Below are 18,909 nucleotides of genomic sequence, written 5' to 3' on the forward strand. Positions count from 1 at the left end.
TGTGATTTATTTATTTTTTAAATTTTTATATATTTATTTTTTGGCCCCAATCCCCTTTTACTTATTTTATAATTTGGAGTTTGTACCTCTTAAGTTCCCTCACCTATTTCACTTGTTTCCTCCACCCACCTTGATCCATTTTCTTTATGTAGTCAGGGAAGTAGGAGACTCTTTTTGAAAGATTGCATTCATAATGGTTAAAAATTTTGGCAATCTGGGTAGAAGTGAAACCTTAATTACAATCTAGAAAATTTGGTTTTACACATGACTTTTCTCAAGAGTTCTTGTTCCACTGTGGTCTCCTGTGAGGAACAATGAGTTTTCCAAGCCTTTGTGAATCCAGCCTCTGCCATTAAGAATAGAGTAAGTCTATTACTCTAATATAATAATAATAAAAGTGATGAAAAATCCTTGTTTTTATGGTGGTTTCAGAGCACTCTGTGCCGTTGTAGCTCATTTAGGTGTCCCAGGATTCCTCCGAGGGAGGCACGGCGGGTATTTTTGCAGATAAAGACCTGGGGGCCAGGAGGGCACATGATGGGCTTGGGGTCCTGTGACTGGCAGGTGGCCGATCTGGTCTCTGAGGCGCGGTGCTCTGACTGCTAGACCTCTGTTCTCTGTGTTCTGTCCTCTCCTCCCACAGCCTCCACTGAGGCTCAGAGCCAAGAGGAGCTGCTTTTCTAGCAACAGCTCTGGCCCCTCTGTCAACTGCTTTCTATAGTGTTTTTTTTTTTTTTTTTTCCTTTTTAATTTCCTGTAGATTTTTAAGAACATTTCAAAAATACAAAAATAGAATAGAATGGAAAGGTAACACAATGTGTCACTCCAGAGTAGGGCTCTCTGGCAGAAAGACTGTTGTGAGTTGATTCTGTTTTTCAGAAATAGACACAGGAGAAACTCTGAAGACAGAGTAGAAGTTATTCTTCTGAGGGACATTTACACTGATAAAGGAAATCTCCATTTGTAAAGGTGTCTCCCTCTCTGTACTAGAAAAAGAATGATGGCTCTAAATCACCGCAGAATCCTGTTGAAGGACAGTCTTCAAGAAGGATGAAATCTGCATAACACAGCCAACCCTGCTGTAGTTTAAGCTGCTTCTCCTGCTAACCTCTCATTGGCGCTCCATCGCCTTTTCTTCTGTCTTTAGGGGGAGATGGCATTTAAGGTGGTGGCTTGGGCTATCTCAGGGAGTTACTCAGTTCTTCTTGATATTTCGCATGTGTATCAGAAATATACATGTTAATAAGCTTATGTTTTATTTTCTTTTGTTATTCTGTCATTTATTACAGGGATCCTCAGCTAAGAACTCAGAAGGGTAAAGGGAAATAAGCCCCTATGTCACCCTAAGTCAACTTCAATAAGTGCCATAATGAGCAGTATTGATTCATCTGAAACTCACCCTCACTTCCCAAGATTCTTTTAAAGAAGTTCCAAGACATCAAATATTTTTATCCATAAATATTTTAGTATGTATCTTTAAAAGATGTGGAATCCCCCCTCACTAAACATATTTAGCATAAACATTATTTTTATAGACTACCCTGGTGTCTTCGATGGTAAAGCGTCTTCCTACAATGTGTGACACCCAGGTTCAATCCCTGGGTTGGGAAGATCTGGAGAAGGAAATGGCAACCCACTCCAGTATTCTTGCCTGGAAAATCCCATGGTCAGAGGAACATGGTAGGCTACAGTCCATGGGGTTGCAAAGAGTTGGACATGACTGAGCAACTTCAATTTCACTTTATTGTTTTATGCATAAATATTAACTTTAATATCATTAGTATCTAGCCAGTGCTCACAGTGGTCTTTTCCCCTCTTCTGCTGGAAGCAGTATTAAATAAGGTACACTTGGCTGACACAGGTTATTCAGATTGCCCTTCTGTTCCCCTCCACCCTGAGCCTCTAGGTTGGTAGTCCTGTAGAGATTCCCACAGCCTGGATTTGGCTGATCGCATCTCCCCCTGTGTCAATTAACGTGTTCCTCTGGCACCTTAGGTTGGTGTTTAGGTCTAGAAGTTTGATATAGCTCATTTTTATTTTCTTCACCCCTTTCGTCTATGTAGGAGGTAGGGTTGTATATCTCCCTTATAAGGTACATAACATCTTTTGTGTGTGTGTGTGTGTGTGTGTGTGTGTGTGTGTGTGAGTGACTGATGTTGGAGCTATTCATGATCCTTGTTCAAGGTCCATTAATTTATTAAGTGTTGCAAAGTGGGGATGTTCTAAGCTCTTTGGTTAATGCTGAACTATAGTGTTTATAGGGAAAGTAGGGGAAAATAATTTTTTCCGTTTTTAAAACCTGTTTTCCAAATGGGGAATTGGTTCTCCTCTAGTGAGGAGAGGGGCTAGTGAGTTTTCATGGTTGGTTGTTTGGTTTGGTTTTGTGACTGTCAGTTTGAGCTCATGAATTTAAACATTTCTGATCTGCTTCAGTCCATTTTATTTGTTATGCTTGTGTCAACCTTTGGCCATCTTTGGGCAGTGGGAGTATATTCAGGTTGGGTCCTAAGTCTTTTGCACATACTCTAGAAGTCTTGGCTAGTTGTGTTTTTGTTTTTTTTTTTTAATGTCTTTTTTTGTTTGTTTTGTTTTTTGGTTTCTGGTGTGACAGGATGTTTCTAGTTCATTTTGTACAGCATTTGCTCAGCCCTGGAATCATCCATTTCTCCAAGCAGCCCTGTCTTCTTTTAGTGTGAAATGGTATTTAAAGACTATAGTCTGGATGCTAGAGGGGCTTATTGCTCTTGCTTATTGTTTCTTGGCTTTTTTTCATTAGACCAAGTTAGAATACATTTTTAAGGTAAGCAAATATGTTTATATGGGTGTTTCCAATCCAAATCAGATACAGGACACTATTTTTTTTACTTCATCTTATTGTGCTTACATCTGTCTCTCTTTTCTCCCATCATCCATTCTCTTTGTCCCATGTCTAAGTCCAATTCTCAATGATATCAACATAATTATTCATTTGTTTTACCTTATAATGTGACTTCTGAAAACATAATAAGATTTATCTTTTGGCAGTTCATGCTGTCTTCACATGGGTGTATCACGCAGAGCATGTATTTTCAAATTGTTTTGTTTAAAACCACTTTTGATGGTTCTTTTTTGTATGGCTCTTTGACCCAACAGGATGGGCAGATATTTAGGTACTTTTATTTAAATTTACTCTGAAATTTTAGGAATTGCTTTTTAAAAAATTAGTTCCTTTATAATTACAATTCTGTATAATGTTTTCCTGATTCCAAAATCAAGACAAGGCTACTTTTAAAGAAGGCTGATATCCTTATTAGCTCTATTCTAGTTCTCCTTCTCCTTTTAGAGATAACTTTCCAGGTTAATTTTGACTCATCTTTTTATTAATATTTTTTTAAATATTGTTTTATCTGAAATTTTAGTTTTCCTACTGTGCAGAATGAAAATTTTCAATTTCAATGCTGTAATCTCTGGACTTGAGTTTATAACAATTTTTCTGGAAGCATGAAATGTGTCATGGGACTTTGGTTAAAACTTTTTGTGATCATTGTAACTCATTCATAACAGGTCTATACCCATTCCAGGCTCAGATGCCAAGACAGTGCAAGAGTGGAGGTTAGCAGATGCTTACATGGAGTTAGTTTCTGCATCCAGACTCTTCCAGGGAGAGGAATCTTCAGGCTCCACCCAGTTTCAGGAGGCTGGGCCTCTGGCATCAGAGTGCCCTTATCCCCACCCAGGTGATGCTAAGGTGCAGTCAGGATGAAGACCACTGTGTAAAAGATGAGTGAAGGCTAGAATATCTAGAATGCTGGTGGTTATGATTTCCCAGATTCACTGCTTTTTCTCCTTATCTCTGGATTTTTCTCAACTCCACTTTAGAACACCCCAGTTCTAAAGATTAACTGCCTGTTCAATTTTTCCCTACAAGCTCACTCTTTTCTGCTTATATGTTTCACTCAAGTGTTATTCTTTGTTACCTTGCTTCTATTTTTGTGTATTTATTTCCATGAATGAGATGTGGGGAAATTTGGTGATAAATGTTTCAAGTACCTTAACTTGGAGGAGGAATGCTATCCACTGCAGAAGTTCTAGTTTATGACCGAACCCTGCAAAAAGTTATCCTAAGAAGCAAAAGGTGGGACCCAATATCAGGTGCTTTCAGGAGGCTGAATACGAAGAACTCTATCAAGAAATGGCTACCATGAGCTTCCCTCGAATTCCGGTGGTTAAGACTCCATGCCCCCAATGCAGATATGAGGGTTTTTGATCCCTGGACTGGGAACTAAGATTCTGCATGCCACAGGGTGTGGCCAAAATAAAAAGTCTGCCTCAGAGACTCAGACTCTCAGATAATCCTGAATAATGGATGTTGTGGTATTAAATTCAGCTCTTTTAAAGATCCTTTATGATTTCAGAACTGTGAAGAATTCTTGTGAAAGAGTAAGAACTCTATTCTCAATTGGTTTGTGGAAAGAATATACATGTGGTATAAAGGAATGATGCTAAAGCTGAAACTCCAGTACTTTGGCTACCTCATGTGAAGAGTTGACTCATTGGAAAAGACTCTGATGCTAGGAGGGATTGGGGGCAGGAGGAGAAGGGGGTGACAGAGGATGAGATGGCTGGATGGCATCACTGACTCGATGGATGTGAGTCTCAGTGAACTCCGAGAGTTGGTGATGGACAGGGAGGCCTGGCGTGCTGCGATTCATGGGGTCGCAAAGAGTCGGACACAACTGAGTGACTGATCTGATCTGATCTGATACATTGATGTCAGAGAGGAAAGGTTTAAGGGACAGTGTTTGACCTTGTTCCTGCTTATCAAGAAAGTTTTAATTCGGTTAGCTTCATGATTGATAATGAATATTTTCTCAATTGTTTTATTTCTTTTTAGTTGATGGTGAGAATCAGGAATGTCCAGATGAGAGAATTCCTTGGTGGTGTCTGCCCACACCAGTGTACACGTGGTGGGGGCAGCTCCCGGGAATGGCTGCCACCAGTGTCTGTGTCCCCAGCGTGAGCCACAGCCACTCCTTGCCTTTCTGAGAGACTCTCCAAGGCAAGCAGAGTCTTCTGAAATTTGGTCTATCCTTGGGATTCACACCACTGTTTCATTTGCAGTTAATACTTGGACTCGAGCATTGAACATATGCAGGAGTTAATCTTCTGGTAGCTGGACAAACTTTTGCCTGGTTTGCCTCAGGTAGTTTTACCAAATGTCAGAAATGGAAACACTCACAGATTACAAATGCTGCTGCCAGCTGTCCTGTTAAACGACTCTCCATCTCTAACCTTTCGTTGTGTGTGGAGGGGATGGATTTACTCAGTCTACCTTTGATGGCCTCAGTCATTTGTGTCCTGTGTGTTCTGGAAGCTTTGAAGAATCATATTTAATATGTGTCTTCTTACTCTCTATATGTACTTGGGGTTTTGTTTTCACAATTTTGTGCTATTCATTATTTTGCTTTCTATTTTTTCTTTTTGAGAGAAATTACTGGAAAATTGTTTTTTACTTGCTGCTATTTTTCATATGGAACATAATATCAATTTTCTGTTTTCCATAGTTGCAACTTATGCCAGGATGGAAATTCCTTGTGTGTTATACTTTTCATTACTTCTCTGAATTGCCGTTATGGCTCCTTGCTGGAGGCAAAGTTGTGCATGTGTGCTCAGTCACTCAGTTGTGTCTGACTCTTTGTGACCCCATGGACTGTAGCCCACCAGGCTTCTCTGTCCATGGGATTATCCTGGCAAGAATCCTGGAGTGGGTTGCCATTTCCTCCTCCAGAGGATCTTCTCAACTCAGGGATTCAACCTGCATTTCCTGTGACTCCTGCATTGAGATGGATTCCTTACCATTGAGCCATTGGAGAAAGTCCCAAAATAATAAATGACTCTCCCCCCAAATTGCATCAGTAACAGTTCATGTTTGAAATCCTTTGTTATCTTTTTTAAAGATAAGAAATTCTCTATCCAATTAAATAATAATCATTATCAAGAATAAAAAGAATTCATAGATGAGTGTAAGATATGAACCATGAAGTGGCATTATACCTTAATGAGGCTATTTCTCCAACTGTTTTTTGGTTTTGTTTTGTTAATATTGATTTATTTGGCTGTGCCGGGTCTTAGTTTCTGCATGTGGGATCTACTTCCCTGACCAGGGATAGAACCCAGTTTCCCTACATTGGGAGTGTGGAGTCTTAGCTAAAGGACCACCAAGGAAGTCCCTCAACTAGGTTATTAAATATTGTTTCTCAGTGAAAAACTCCAGATGTGCTTAGGCAGTAATGACCTGCCTTTATTTACACTCCTGTTTGCTGGATTTATTGAATTTATCCATATTATCTTTGGTGAGTGCTATTACTCTTATTTCTCCTATAATTACAAGGATGTTAGGCTCAAAAGGAGAGCTGAGTAACAGGCAACAGTATTTCCCAAATAGAATCATAAGTTTCAGGAAAGTTTTGGATGGCAGATATTACTGCTGGGCTTCTGGTGGTTTGTGGCTCCAGCACTGGACTGCCCTTGGCGGCACCTGGGCTGGGACTGCCCGTGTGTACAGTTTGATGTTCTTGCTTCTCTGGGTGAGCCTGCACATTTCCATCTCAGGAAACTGTAAACAGTGTGTTTGACAATCCACTGTGTGAAGGACTCTTCCAAGAGCTCTCTATGCCTCTTAGGATGGGTGACAGGACATGGTGGAAATGTATCAGTTATATTTTACTCAGGTCTGATCATCTTACTTACACTTCTTCAACTAAATAGTGTTCCCTTTATCCTCTATAGTAGATGAAAATCTCAATGACTTCATGGAGGGAGAGGCAGTTGGTGCAGCCTGTTAACGTGTGTGTGTGCATGTGTCCATCTGTGTAGAACAAGACAGGAATGTTAAGGTTTAATGAGACCCCCATATGAGGAATGGGGACATCTTTTGATAAATATCCTGATTAAGCACTGGTTGGCTGAGCAGAAAATGCTTGTTTTTTTTGTGTTTTTTTTTTTTTGGTGTTTGGTGTTATGGATTCTCCTTCCTTCCTCTTGTGTGTGGGTTCCTTAGCTTCAGACAGACAGAAGAGAGCTATAAAAGCATACCTGTCAGGTAAGCAAAGCTTACCCTGTCTGTGTTAGTAATGTGGGATTGCCAAAAAAGGAAAATCCCTGTTCCTGAAAGACTTCTAAATTTTAGCATTTTGTCTTTTGAGAAGTCTGTGGAGGAAATGATATGTGGCCCAAGGTGTTTAGTTTTGGTAACTTGGATTTGTTGAATGATTTTCCTTGATGGTGAAGAAGGGGACCTAGGAAGAAGACAACATTCAAGGGGTGACTAGAGAGAGAAAGTAGGTTGTGAGGTGGAGTGGCTGTTTGGCAGGGTGGGTAGGTGTTGCCGTTCCTTTGCCTTTTTCTTTGGGAAAGAAATTTGCTTTCCCTAAGTTTTACTCAGGGTGGAAGCCTCAGTGCACCCTGAGTCAATTGGTTTAGGCCTTGGGGAAGAGATGATTGGTAACATTTCTTCCAAATCACCAACTTGGTGGATGGTGGATCAAGAACTAAGGAAGACATGATTTTTTAGCTTGGCCTCCACCATGTTTAATTTTTTTACTCCAAGGAACATTCCAACTTCTAGAGGGTAGAGGCGTAGGGAGGCAGTGCTCTCGGGAGCTGAGAGCCTGCAGAGCTGCCAAACCTGGTTTCTTTGTGGTACTCCAGCCAAAGCTGGTTTCTATTCCCTGGATCTACATGTGGAGTTTCGGGTAGAAAAGGGTGGATGTGTTTGTGCCAGTGTGTCAGTTCATAAGGATTCATGAAGAAGGTGATGAAAGCGTGTCTCCCATATGTGAACCACATTGACTTTCTTTTTTTTTTTTTTTTTTGACATGTTACCTACAATAGATTCATTTTATTTTATTCTTTTTTAATTTTATTTTATTTTTAAACTTTACAAATTGTATTAGTTTTGCCAAATATCAAAATGAATCTGCCACAACACACACACACATTGACTTTCTATTGGGCTGGGACATTGAGAGTATGGGGGACAGGGGCAGGCTGCCAGCAGGCTTGTTCCTGTGGAAGCAGATTTCTTCCTCTTTTTCTGCCACATTTTTCTTTATTAATCTTAAGGCTCAGTTGGTATTGAGCCTGTTTGTGATATTTGTTGAGCATCCGCGGTGTGCTAAGCACAATGTACTAAGGCTTTACTATATTTGAATGGAAAATTTTGCCTTAAGGTTAAACTGTTGCCTGCTTGTCTTATCGGAGATAATAAATCTGCATATTTTTCTTTTAAATTAGTCATGAATGTAGCATTTTGTCAAAATGTATTTAAACATGCTAATGATAAAAGTGGACTGCAGCCATGAAATTAAACTATGCTTATTCCTTGGAAGAAAAGTTATGGCCAACCTAGATAGCATATTTAAAAGCAGAGACATTATTTTGCCAACAAAGGTCCGTCTAGTCAAGGCTATGGTTTTTCCAGTGCTCATGTATGGATATGAGAGTTGGACTGTTAAGAGGGCTGAGCACCGAAGAATTGATGCTTTTGAACTGTGGTATTGGAGAAGACTCTTGAGAGTCCCTTGGGCTGCAAGGAGATCCAATCAGTCCATCCTGAAGGAGATCAGCCCTGGGATTTCTTTGGAGGGAATGATGGTAAAGCTGAATCTCCAGTACTTTGGCCACTTCATTCCAAGAGTTGACTCATTGGAAAAGACTCTGATGCTGGGAGGGATTGGAGGCAGGAGGAGAAGGGGACGACAGAGGATGAGATGGCTGGATGGTATCACTGACTTGATGGAGGTGAGTCTCAGTGAACTCTGGGAGTTGGTGATGGACAGGGAGGCCTGGCGTGCTGCGATTCATGGGGTCGCAAAGAGTCGGACACGACTGAGCAACTGAACTGAACTGAATGATAAAAGTAAATCTTGTGTAAAGAAAAACTGACATTTCTAATTAAGGCTTTTTTCTTTTCTTTTAGGAAGGCACCAGAGTAGTTCAACCCATATTTTTGGGGAAAATGATTAGTTATGTTGAAAACTCTAATTCTGTCACCTTGCATGAAGCCTACTGTTACTCGGCAGGGCTGAGCGCCTGCGTGCTCATGTGGGCCGTTCTGCACCACTTGTACTTCTACCACATGCAGCGTGTGGGGATGAGGCTGAGAGTAGCCCTGTGCCATATGATCTACCGAAAGGTGAGTGTCGCTTGGTACCATGGTGTGTTCCTCTCTTGAGGGATCAGGAACATTTGGGGAAAGTTCTCTGTAAATTACAAATTTCGTAACTGGGATCATTTACACCTTCCTAGAGAAGCTTGCTTTTGCATCAAGCCAAGTTTGTTGTTGAAGCAAACTTTATCAATAAATAATGAAAAGTTTTCTTTTGAGATCAAGTGTGGGCTGTCCTTGACAACTTTTAGTCATAGGCTGTCACATAATAGCCACTAAATTTGTACTGTAAAATATTAAATTAATATTCAAGAATAAGTATTACAAGTATCAAGTTGATTTTCAATGTCTTTATGCTCAAATCCCATAGTGCTGTTTATGGAAATTTTTTGTTGTCATTCATTAATACCTTCAGTTACATCAAATTTGTATTTAAAAGTGAACTTCAGAGATTGGATCTATAAAACTATATCTAAGAGCAGAGAATGTATTTGATAAAGGGAATGATTCTAATTTTAAAAGACCCATCTAATTATATTCAATATAATTATGTTTGCTAGAGAAAAATATAAAGAGAATTCATGCTAAATATAGACTCACTCCTTATATTTTATAGATAATTTTTGTTAATGGTATGAAAGAAAATAGGATATTTGAGATGAAACTTGAAAATTTACATTGTTTTATTAATTCTAGAGAGAATTTGTTGCTCTTCATTTAAATTATTTTAATATAATATTTCCTTTTATTTTTAGTATGCATTGTAGCAGTTTTAATAAGAACTGATTTAATGTGTTTAGTGATTTTGTATTGAGGAATGCCATGAAATTATTCCATAGTTTACCCTTGTCTAAACTAGTGTAAAAAGAGTAAGGCTTTCAGGTATCTTTACAAAGGTATTGCCACAGATATATCAGTGTCAGGAGCTGAAGGGCTCTGTATAAACTTGATCCTGGATATGTCTTTGCCTTAGACTGCTTAAAAAAAAATCCTTATTTGAATGTATTGTATCCTTGAAATTTTCAAAGAGAGTAGATCTTAAATGTTCTCACCACACATATTAAATAGGATAACTATATTAGGTAGTGGATACTTTAAGTGGTTTTACTACAGTAACCATTTCCCAGTGTGTATTTATACCAAAGTATCATGTTGTAACCTTAAACATATGCAATTTTTATTAATAAATAAACTCCTCATTGAAAGACAAAACCAAGCAGCTTAAATTGAAAATATTGCTTCTTTTACATGGCTGCTGCTTCTCTAGAGCTTCTGCTTCTTCAGAATACTTTTTTCAGCAGAAAGTGAGATGTCTTCTCCTCATCTTTCCTTGAGCAGAGCTTTGTACTTTTCAGGATTGTGTGAAACTGGGGACCTGGCATCTCACTGTCTTGTCTGACAACAGCATCTGAGCTGCTTTCCTTCTGTGTGATCTGGAAATTGCAGCTGTGCCCGCAAACTGCAGTCAGAGGTCTTCACTGTCATTCATCATCATTGTTATTCTATTGCGTCTTTAACCATTTAGGAGATGGATACTCTGATTTCCCCACAAATTGGCTAAATGTTTGTCTTTCCAGATCATACTTAACTCTCATACTAGTTGTGAAATTTTACCTGAACCGTGTTGCAAAACCTTAAGTTAGGTGTGAGGTGATGGTTTAGTCAAAGCTCACTCTTGGCTGCACAGGTGAGCCATTGTCTACCTGTGTTGCTTCCTCTTCCCACCACACTTTGGAATCTTGCCTTTGGGAAATGTGATCTGACCTGGCACATTGGCTTATATGAATGTAAATATCTCCCAAGAAGTTCATTTACTGCCTTGATTTTACCTAAATGTAGGCCCTATATGTAGTCAGGAATTATGGGGATTATAAGATAGACATAAATTGAAATTCCAGAAACCTGGAAAAGACAAATTTCCTCATGCAGAGCCTTGCATCTAGAGTCCTGCTGGGGTACAGAAACAAGACTCTTCTTTTCAGGTTACAGGTGGGATGATTCTTCAGGGCACAGCTGGTGCTGCCGAGCAGCTCTGAAAGGCCCCTCTGAACTTTTGTGTTTCATGCTCAGGCCCTACCTCCTGATCCCTGGTCCTGGGGAGGAATCAGATTGGGCATTAGAAATGGAGTGGCTGCTAAGCCCATAGCCATAGTTTGTTCTGACCATGGATTCCAGGCTGCAGCAGGTCTCCAGCAGGTCTTTAAGGCTGTACATATTCCACTCCTAAAATGGCCCATTCAGCATTTCGTACTCTTTGCAGCTGAATTTTGAATGTGAAGGAGGTATCATATATAAAAATGACTTGCCATTTATTGATTGATACATTTCCACAGCTTTGGTAAAATTACCTTTGGCTTTTGATCATTGTTTTTGTTGTTGTGATGGTGGTGGTAAAATACACCCAGTGTAAAGTTGACCATTTTCACTCCTTTTAAGTACAGCATTTAGTGACATTAGGTACACTCACATTGTTGTGCAGCCATCACCATTATTCATCTCTGGAACTTTTTCTTTTTATTTTATTTTTTAACTTTAAAATATTGTATTGGTTTTGCCATATATCAAAATGAATCCGCCACAGGTATACATGTGTTCCCCATCCTGAACCCTCCTCCCTCCTCCCTCCCCATACCATCCCTCTGGGTCGTCCCAGTGCACCAGCCCCAAGCGTCCAGTATCGTGCATTGAACCTGGACTGGCGACTCGTTTCATATATGATATTATACATGTTTCAATGCCATTCTCCCAAATCATCCCACCCTCTCCCTCTCCCACAGAGTCCAAAAGACTGTTCTATACATCAGTGTCTCTTTTGCTGTCTCGTATACAGGGTTATTGTCCCAAACTGAACCTCTGCATCCATTAAACACTAACTCCCCAGCCCCTCTCCCGGCACCCAGCGCCATTCTACTTCTTATCTCTGTGAATTTGAGTATTTTAGTACTTCATGTAAGTGGAATCATACAGTGTTTGTCATTTTGTGTGAGGCTTATGCTCTGTAGCATGATGTCTTCATGGTTCATCCATGTTGTGGCAGGTGTTAGAATTTAATTCCTTTTTAAGGCTCAATAATTAATATTCCATTATAGGTCTATGCAACATTCTGTGTATTTGCTCATCTGTCAATGGACAGTTGTTTCCACCTTTTAACTATTGTGAACATTGCTGCTGTGAATATGAGTGTACAAATTGTCTGTTCAAGTTTGTGTTTTTAGTTTTCTTGAGTGTATCCTTAGAAGTGTAATTGCTATATTGTATGCTAATGTCATGTTTAATTTTTGAGGAACTTCTGTATTCTCTTCCATTGTGGTTATATCATTTTACCCTCTCACTTGATCATTGTTTTTTTTTTTTTACTTGAGGAGTAAAGAAAAAGTTTATTATGAAGTATGACATTTTGTTTGGATCAGTGGCTCTAGTTGGTCTGTTGAAGCAGCTCCTGGTGTCTTTTCAGCTTCCTCAGATCTCTAGGGAATTTTTCTTACTAAAAAAAGGGATTGAGCAACCGGGGTTGTGTATTTTGTAAAATCAGCAGACTGGCATCAAGACCACAGTTTCCTCACAGGAACAGTGTTTTCAACCTCATACTTGCTCATTTCAGAATGAGGAAACTAAGCCCAAAGTGTTTAAATGTTGTCACCCACAGGATGAATGATTGAATCCTAGTCTCTGAATTTCTTTCCTAAGGCAACCTCTCCAGTCTCATCCAATTTGGCTAAAAATTACTTAGTTGGCTCCTAAGTCTAAACCTACACCCTTTAACCTTCAGACAGGTGCAAGTTCACTGAAATGGGGTGGATTTGCTTTTACCTCCTGCTCCTCCCTTTGCTGTCCTTGTGGCTGGGGCTGCCACCACACTGAGGAGTTAGAAGCTGAACAAGGGCCCCAGAGCCCTGCTGTCAGGGGTCATCCTGCTCCTGCTGACACCACTCAAGACCCCTGGAACACATGCTCCATTGTGTTATGTTCTAGGATGACTTGGTATCACCTTGGGAATCTGGATCTCTGTCTCCCTCTCTCATTTCAGGCCCTTCGCCTAAGTAGCCCAGCCATGGGGAAGACCACCACAGGTCAGATAGTCAACCTGCTGTCCAATGATGTGAACAGGTTTGACCAGGTGAGCTGCCCCTGAGGGATCCTCTTCCGTTTCCTGTTTTTCTCACTGAATTCAGCTTACTGGGATGCCAGGTGTCAGGGTTTGGTGTCAGCCAGGGTTCTGTTGAGGATGTAAGACAAAGGTTCTATTTATCCAACTTTCACTTCTCTGTGTGCAAATTTGATGTAATTATATGTATTGTTTCATAAGTGAAAGTTTTGTTTTTCTGATAATAAATGGCAGCAGTGTTCTTGCCCAGCTTGGTTAGTGTCCTAAGGGGTCCTCCTGGAGTGGCCCTTCTTGGCATTTGGTGTAGGTGTTGCTGAACTCTCTTCCTCCTCCTCTAGGTGATGAAGGCCTGGTAGTAAGGGATTGTTTTTTCCCCTGCACCCTGTTCAGTGCCTGTTGCATAGGGAGCCTTCAAGTGGGTGGTCCCCAGACACAACCTCCTCTCTGCTGTCCCCACACACTCTTTTTTCCACTGACCTTAAGCATAGATCACATGACCCAGAACATCGTAGCTGTTGGTCAGATCTGTGTTATGGTAGACACTTCTCTTTCCAGTATTCATTCATCAAACATGAAGTAAGGCCCCTACTCACTTTCAGGGATGAATAAAGCTTAGTTTCTGCCCTATAGAAGCCACAGTCTATCAGGGAGGTAAATACACAAGTAATTACTGGAGAGAGCAGTAGGTACCCTAATACAGGCTTTCCTGGGATGCTGGGGAGCCCAGGGAGAAATAGGGGCTAAACTCTGGGATGCAGAGCATTTGGAGAAGCCCTGAGCTCATCTGTGTTGTGGTCAAAATCCACATCTTCCTTCATTGCTGCTTATCTGATTCTCCCGGGACATCCCTGAAGTCAGCCCTGTGCTGCCCTGAAACAGTGTCATCTGGGGTGGAAACTTGGATTTCTGCTTTAGCAGGTTTAAAACCCAGTGAGATAATTTCTATTTAGGTTTCTGTCTGTTCTTTCAGAGCATATTGTTTCTAGTCTCTGTTCATAATTGCTTTTATACCATCACAAAGAGAGGCTATGCTAAAGAATGCTCAAACTACCGCACAATTGCACTCATCTCACATGCAAGTAAAGTAATGCCCCAAATTCTCCAAGCCAGGCTTCAGCAATACATAAACTGTGAAATTCCAGATGTTCAAGCTGGTTTTAGAAAAGGCAGAGGAAACAGAGATCAAATTGCCAACATCTGCTGGATCATTGAAAAAGCAAGAGAGTTCCAGAAAAACATCTATTTCTACTCTATTGACTATGCCAAAACCTTTGACTGCGTGGATCACAATAAACTGTGGAAAATTCTGAAAGAGATGCAAATACCAGACCACCTGATCTGTCTCTTGAGAAACCTGTATGCAGGTCAGGAAGCAACAGTTAGAACTGGACATGGAAAAACATACTGGTTCCCAATAGGAAAAGGAGTACATCAAGGCTGTATATTGTCACCCTGCTTATTTAAATTATATGCAGAATTAATCATGAGAAATGCTGGACTGGAAGAAACACAAGCTGGAATCAAGATTGCTGGGAAAAATATCAATAACCTCAGATATGCAGATGACACCATCCTTATGGCAGAAAGTGAAGAACTAAAGAGCCTCTTGATGAAAGTGAAAGAAGAGAGTGAAAAAGTTGGCTTAAAGCTCAACATTCAGAAAACGAAGATCATGGTATCCAGTCCCATCACTTCATGGCAAATACAGTGGCTGATTTTATTTATTTATTTTTTTTTGAGTCCAGAATCACTGCAGATGGTGACTGGAGCCATAAAATTAAAAGACACTTACTCCTTGGAAGGAAAGTTATGACCAACCTAGACAGCAGATTAAAAAGCAGAGACATTACTTTGTCAATAAAGGTCTGTCTAGTTAAGGCTATGGTTTTTCCAGTGGTCATGTATGGATGTGAGAGTTGGACTATAAAGAAAGCTGATTGCCAAAGAATTGATGCTTTTGAACAGTGGTGTTGGAGAAGACTCTTCGAGTCCCTTGGACTGCAAGCAGATCCAACCAGTCCATCCTAAAGGAGATCAGTCCTGGGTGTTCATCAGAAGGACTAATGTTGAAGCTCAAACTCCAATACTTCGGCCACCTGATGCGAAGAGCTTACTCATTTGAAAAGACCCTGATGCTGGGACTGATTGAAGGCAGGAGGAGAAGGGGATGACAGAGGATGAGATGGTTGGATGGCTCACCGACTTAATGGACATGAGTTTGGGTAAACTCCAGGAGTTAATAATTTACAGGGAGGCCTGGTGTGGTGCGGTTCATGGGGTCACAGAGTCGGACAGGACTGAGCGACTGAACTGAACTGAACTGAAGAAGGCTTTGTCTTTCTCTTTTAAGGTAACGATGTTCTTGCACTATCTGTGGGTGGGGCCACTGCAGGCTGTCACAGTGACCGCCCTGCTCTGGATGGAAATAGGAATATCATGTCTTGCTGGGATGGCGGTTCTCATTATTCTTCTGCTTTTTCAAAGCTGCTTCGGGAAGTTGTTTTCATCACTCCGGTAAGTGAAACACTGCTTTTAAAAATTGATAATATGTAATTGGTAACATCCACAGTCTGCCTGATGCTTTTATTCAAAAACAAGACAAATGCTTTTTCTAGTCTCTTCTTTGTGTGAGTTGTAGACCCTACAGGCTTAGCCAGTGGAGGCTCCAGCCTTAAACTGAAGGCTGATCCTGAAACAGGAACAGGAAAGGCATTCACTGGGTCCTCTTGGCACCGTATCTGAAAAAGTAGAGTGTCCTTCAGCAGAATTTACCCATGTCCAAGTTATTTAAATATTGGTAAATAGTAATAATCTTGTAGCCCCATTTCTCACTGCATATATTTTTGTTATTCTTGTGTTGGAGCCTTTCAGGTATTTATTCATGTTTCCATTAAGTTATAAGCACCCCCAGGGCCAGGCTGATCTTCATTGTGTCTTTATGAAGCCCCACAGTCATAGCAGCACATGTGACAGAAAAGTGGCTGGTGGTGAAGAGCCTTCTAGTTAGACTGAAGCAGGTCCCAGAGGGTTGGAGGTGGGTGGTTGTCAGGTGATGGAGATGTTGTGCTATTTGAAGGTCACTGAGTTGTGTTTGTTGTGTGTGTGCAGTTCTGTGCTTCGTGTCTTTCTTTATTTGGAATTTCCTTTCCTGTCTTTGCTGGAGAGATAGATGCTCTCTATCCTTCGAGGCTCTGTTCCAGTGCTACCAGGTCTCTGAAGCTCTTCTTCTTCTCTTTTCCTGGTGGAATTAACAGCTCCATCTTTTCTGCTCACCAGAAATTCTGTCCTATTTTATTACAGCACAGACTCTGTCTTCTTGGGTGTCTTTCTGTCTCCCTACCTGACCGTGACCTCTTTGAGCAAATGGTTTGTATCTGACACATTTCAGGTCTCTTTTAGCCCTTGCTGCACATTCTCCAAGTTACTTCTTGAAATGGACTGAATGGTTGACTTCCTAGTTGAAGCCTTTTTCTCCATTTATACTTTGAGTAGGACCTGCCTGTGTTCTAAGTGCAAAAGGGCTGTAGAGAATAATTTTATTACTAGCCCTGCCCCCATGCCCACTCCTGCTGCTGCTGCTGAGGAAAGCTGGGCTGTGGTCACTAAGGCTCATCTCATGTCTGTCCCCTCAGGAGTGAGACCTCTGCTCTCACAGACAAGAGGATCAGGACCATGAATGAAATCATAACTGGCATCAGAACAATAAAAATGAATGCTTGGGAAAAGTCATTTATAGACCTTATTACCAGACTGAGAAGGTAAGTTTATATATATAGATATCACTCCATATTTTCATGCTTTATTTCCTATTCTATTGGATACTTTATATGTCTTACCAAAGAAGCATTTAAGTTCATCTTCACATTAAGGTGAACTTGAATACTAACTATTCACTGCATCACCTACATGTTGCAGGAGGGTTAAGAATAGTGGAGATATCATTTACCCTGCTCTTTAATTTGCCATATTCTCAAAGGAAAAAAATATATATATATGCTTCTTACTTATATAGAAATGAAATTCTAAGTAGTTCTTAATACCTCAAATCCCAATAAGCAATGCTTTTAACATAGTATTTGAGACAATGACATTCAAACTAAAATTGTAATTTATGGTGATGGCTGATAACCAGGAAGATTATAGAGACTTGGTATACTTGTATTGAGCCAAACTGTATGAATCACTATTTTTCATTGTTGCTGTGCTTAGTCGCTCAGTTGGATCTGACTCCTTGTGACCCCATGGACTGTAGCTCGCCAGGCTTCTCTGGCCATGGGACTTCCCAGGCAGGAATACTGGAGTGGGTTGCCATTTCTTCCTCCAGAGGATCTTACAGACCCAGGGATTGAACCCATGTCTCCTGCATTGGAGGTGGATTCTTTACCACCATGAAAGCTCATGAGCCACTATTATTCAATTCAAATGGAGCTATGAAAATACTGTCCCTTTTGTTCTGCTTCATGTTTTTAGACTGTTTTTCCATCTTTCATTTAAATATCTGGTGAGCATTTCTTTGACCTCACCTTGTCACCTCTCATTCTGCACCTTTGCAGAGCCCATCTTCCTTCTACTCTGGCCTCCAAGCCTGACTCCAGCTCATCTTCAGGGTCCACGTGTGTGTGACTTGCCCTGACTCCACTGCTCCGAGTTACATATCCCAGCTCTGGGCTCCCTTGGGGGCTGTGATGACTATCTCTGTCTATTGTCTCCCAATTTTGTGGTTGCTAATTCTCTTCACCCATAAGTTCATGAGCTCCTGGAGGGGACAGAACGTGTCTTTCTGTGAGGAGCCTGGTACAGGCTTGTGATTATGAATGTTTGTTGAATGAATGTTCAAACCCAGTATGATTGACCCAAAATATTTGCAAGTGTGACATTAAGCCTCCTTTTACTTGAAAGAGTGAAGTTTTGATGCAGTGTGTGGTCCTGGTGTCAGGCAGACACCTGAATGTGCACTATGCTAATGTCTCCATGATGTGAGGAATGGTTTATCTTAATCTGTGTCCATTCCCTAGAAAGGGGCCACTTACACAGGGCACTGAATTTGTGTCTTGTATGCTGATGCTTCTTATAAAACCTTTGTCCTACTTTCTTTTTACAGTAAGGAAATTTCCAAGATTCTGAAAAGTTCCTACCTTAGGGGCCTGAATTTGGCATCATTTTTCACTGTGAGCAAAATCATGATTTTTGTCACCTTCATCACCAATGAGCTCCTTGACAACTGGATCATAGCCAGCCAAGTGTTTGTGGTAGTGATGCTGTTCGAGGCTCTGCGGTTCTTGAGCACCCTCTACTTCCCCATGGCCGTCGAGAAGGTGTCAGAGGCTGTCATCAGCCTCCGAAGGATAAAGGTTTGGTGACAAATAATTTTTTTTTTGAGTTGTTGGTGGATTTTTTGTAAAATGCCGCCTTTTGTTTGGTATCACTATGTTCCAGTTAGGTGATATTTAACTCTCTCAGTGCCAAAGATGGCAGTCTTCCCAGAATGTTGTAGGTACTGCCTACCTACAACAACACTTTGTAGAGTGTAATGCACTCTACAAAGGTAGATATCATAAGACTGGTTCTCATGTAGGGGCAGTAGTATATATAAGTAGCAGTAGCATAGGGCTCTAGTGTATTGATGCCTGCAGAGTGACTAAAATGTCTAAAAGCA

At 40.7% G+C, this 18,909-nt stretch overlaps 1 protein-coding gene across 1 annotated transcript in view; it reads left to right on the plus strand.

Moving 5' to 3' along the window:
- The window catches only part of LOC521568 (ATP-binding cassette sub-family C member 4), a 191,585-nt gene that overhangs the window by 10,043 nt on the left and 162,633 nt on the right, over positions 1 to 18,909 (plus strand). The window contains exons 4-8 of the mRNA XM_024989063.2: positions 8,960 to 9,175; positions 13,176 to 13,265; positions 15,604 to 15,767; positions 16,886 to 17,011; positions 18,355 to 18,604. Coding sequence (XP_024844831.1) covers positions 8,960 to 9,175; positions 13,176 to 13,265; positions 15,604 to 15,767; positions 16,886 to 17,011; positions 18,355 to 18,604 — 846 coding nt within the window. The remainder of the gene's footprint in view (positions 1 to 8,959; positions 9,176 to 13,175; positions 13,266 to 15,603; positions 15,768 to 16,885; positions 17,012 to 18,354; positions 18,605 to 18,909) is intronic.

The sequence above is a fragment of the Bos taurus genome, unplaced genomic scaffold (genome assembly GCF_002263795.3).
Source record: "Bos taurus isolate L1 Dominette 01449 registration number 42190680 breed Hereford unplaced genomic scaffold, ARS-UCD2.0 Leftover_ScbfJmS_1899, whole genome shotgun sequence".
Taxonomy (NCBI): domain Eukaryota; kingdom Metazoa; phylum Chordata; class Mammalia; order Artiodactyla; family Bovidae; genus Bos; species Bos taurus.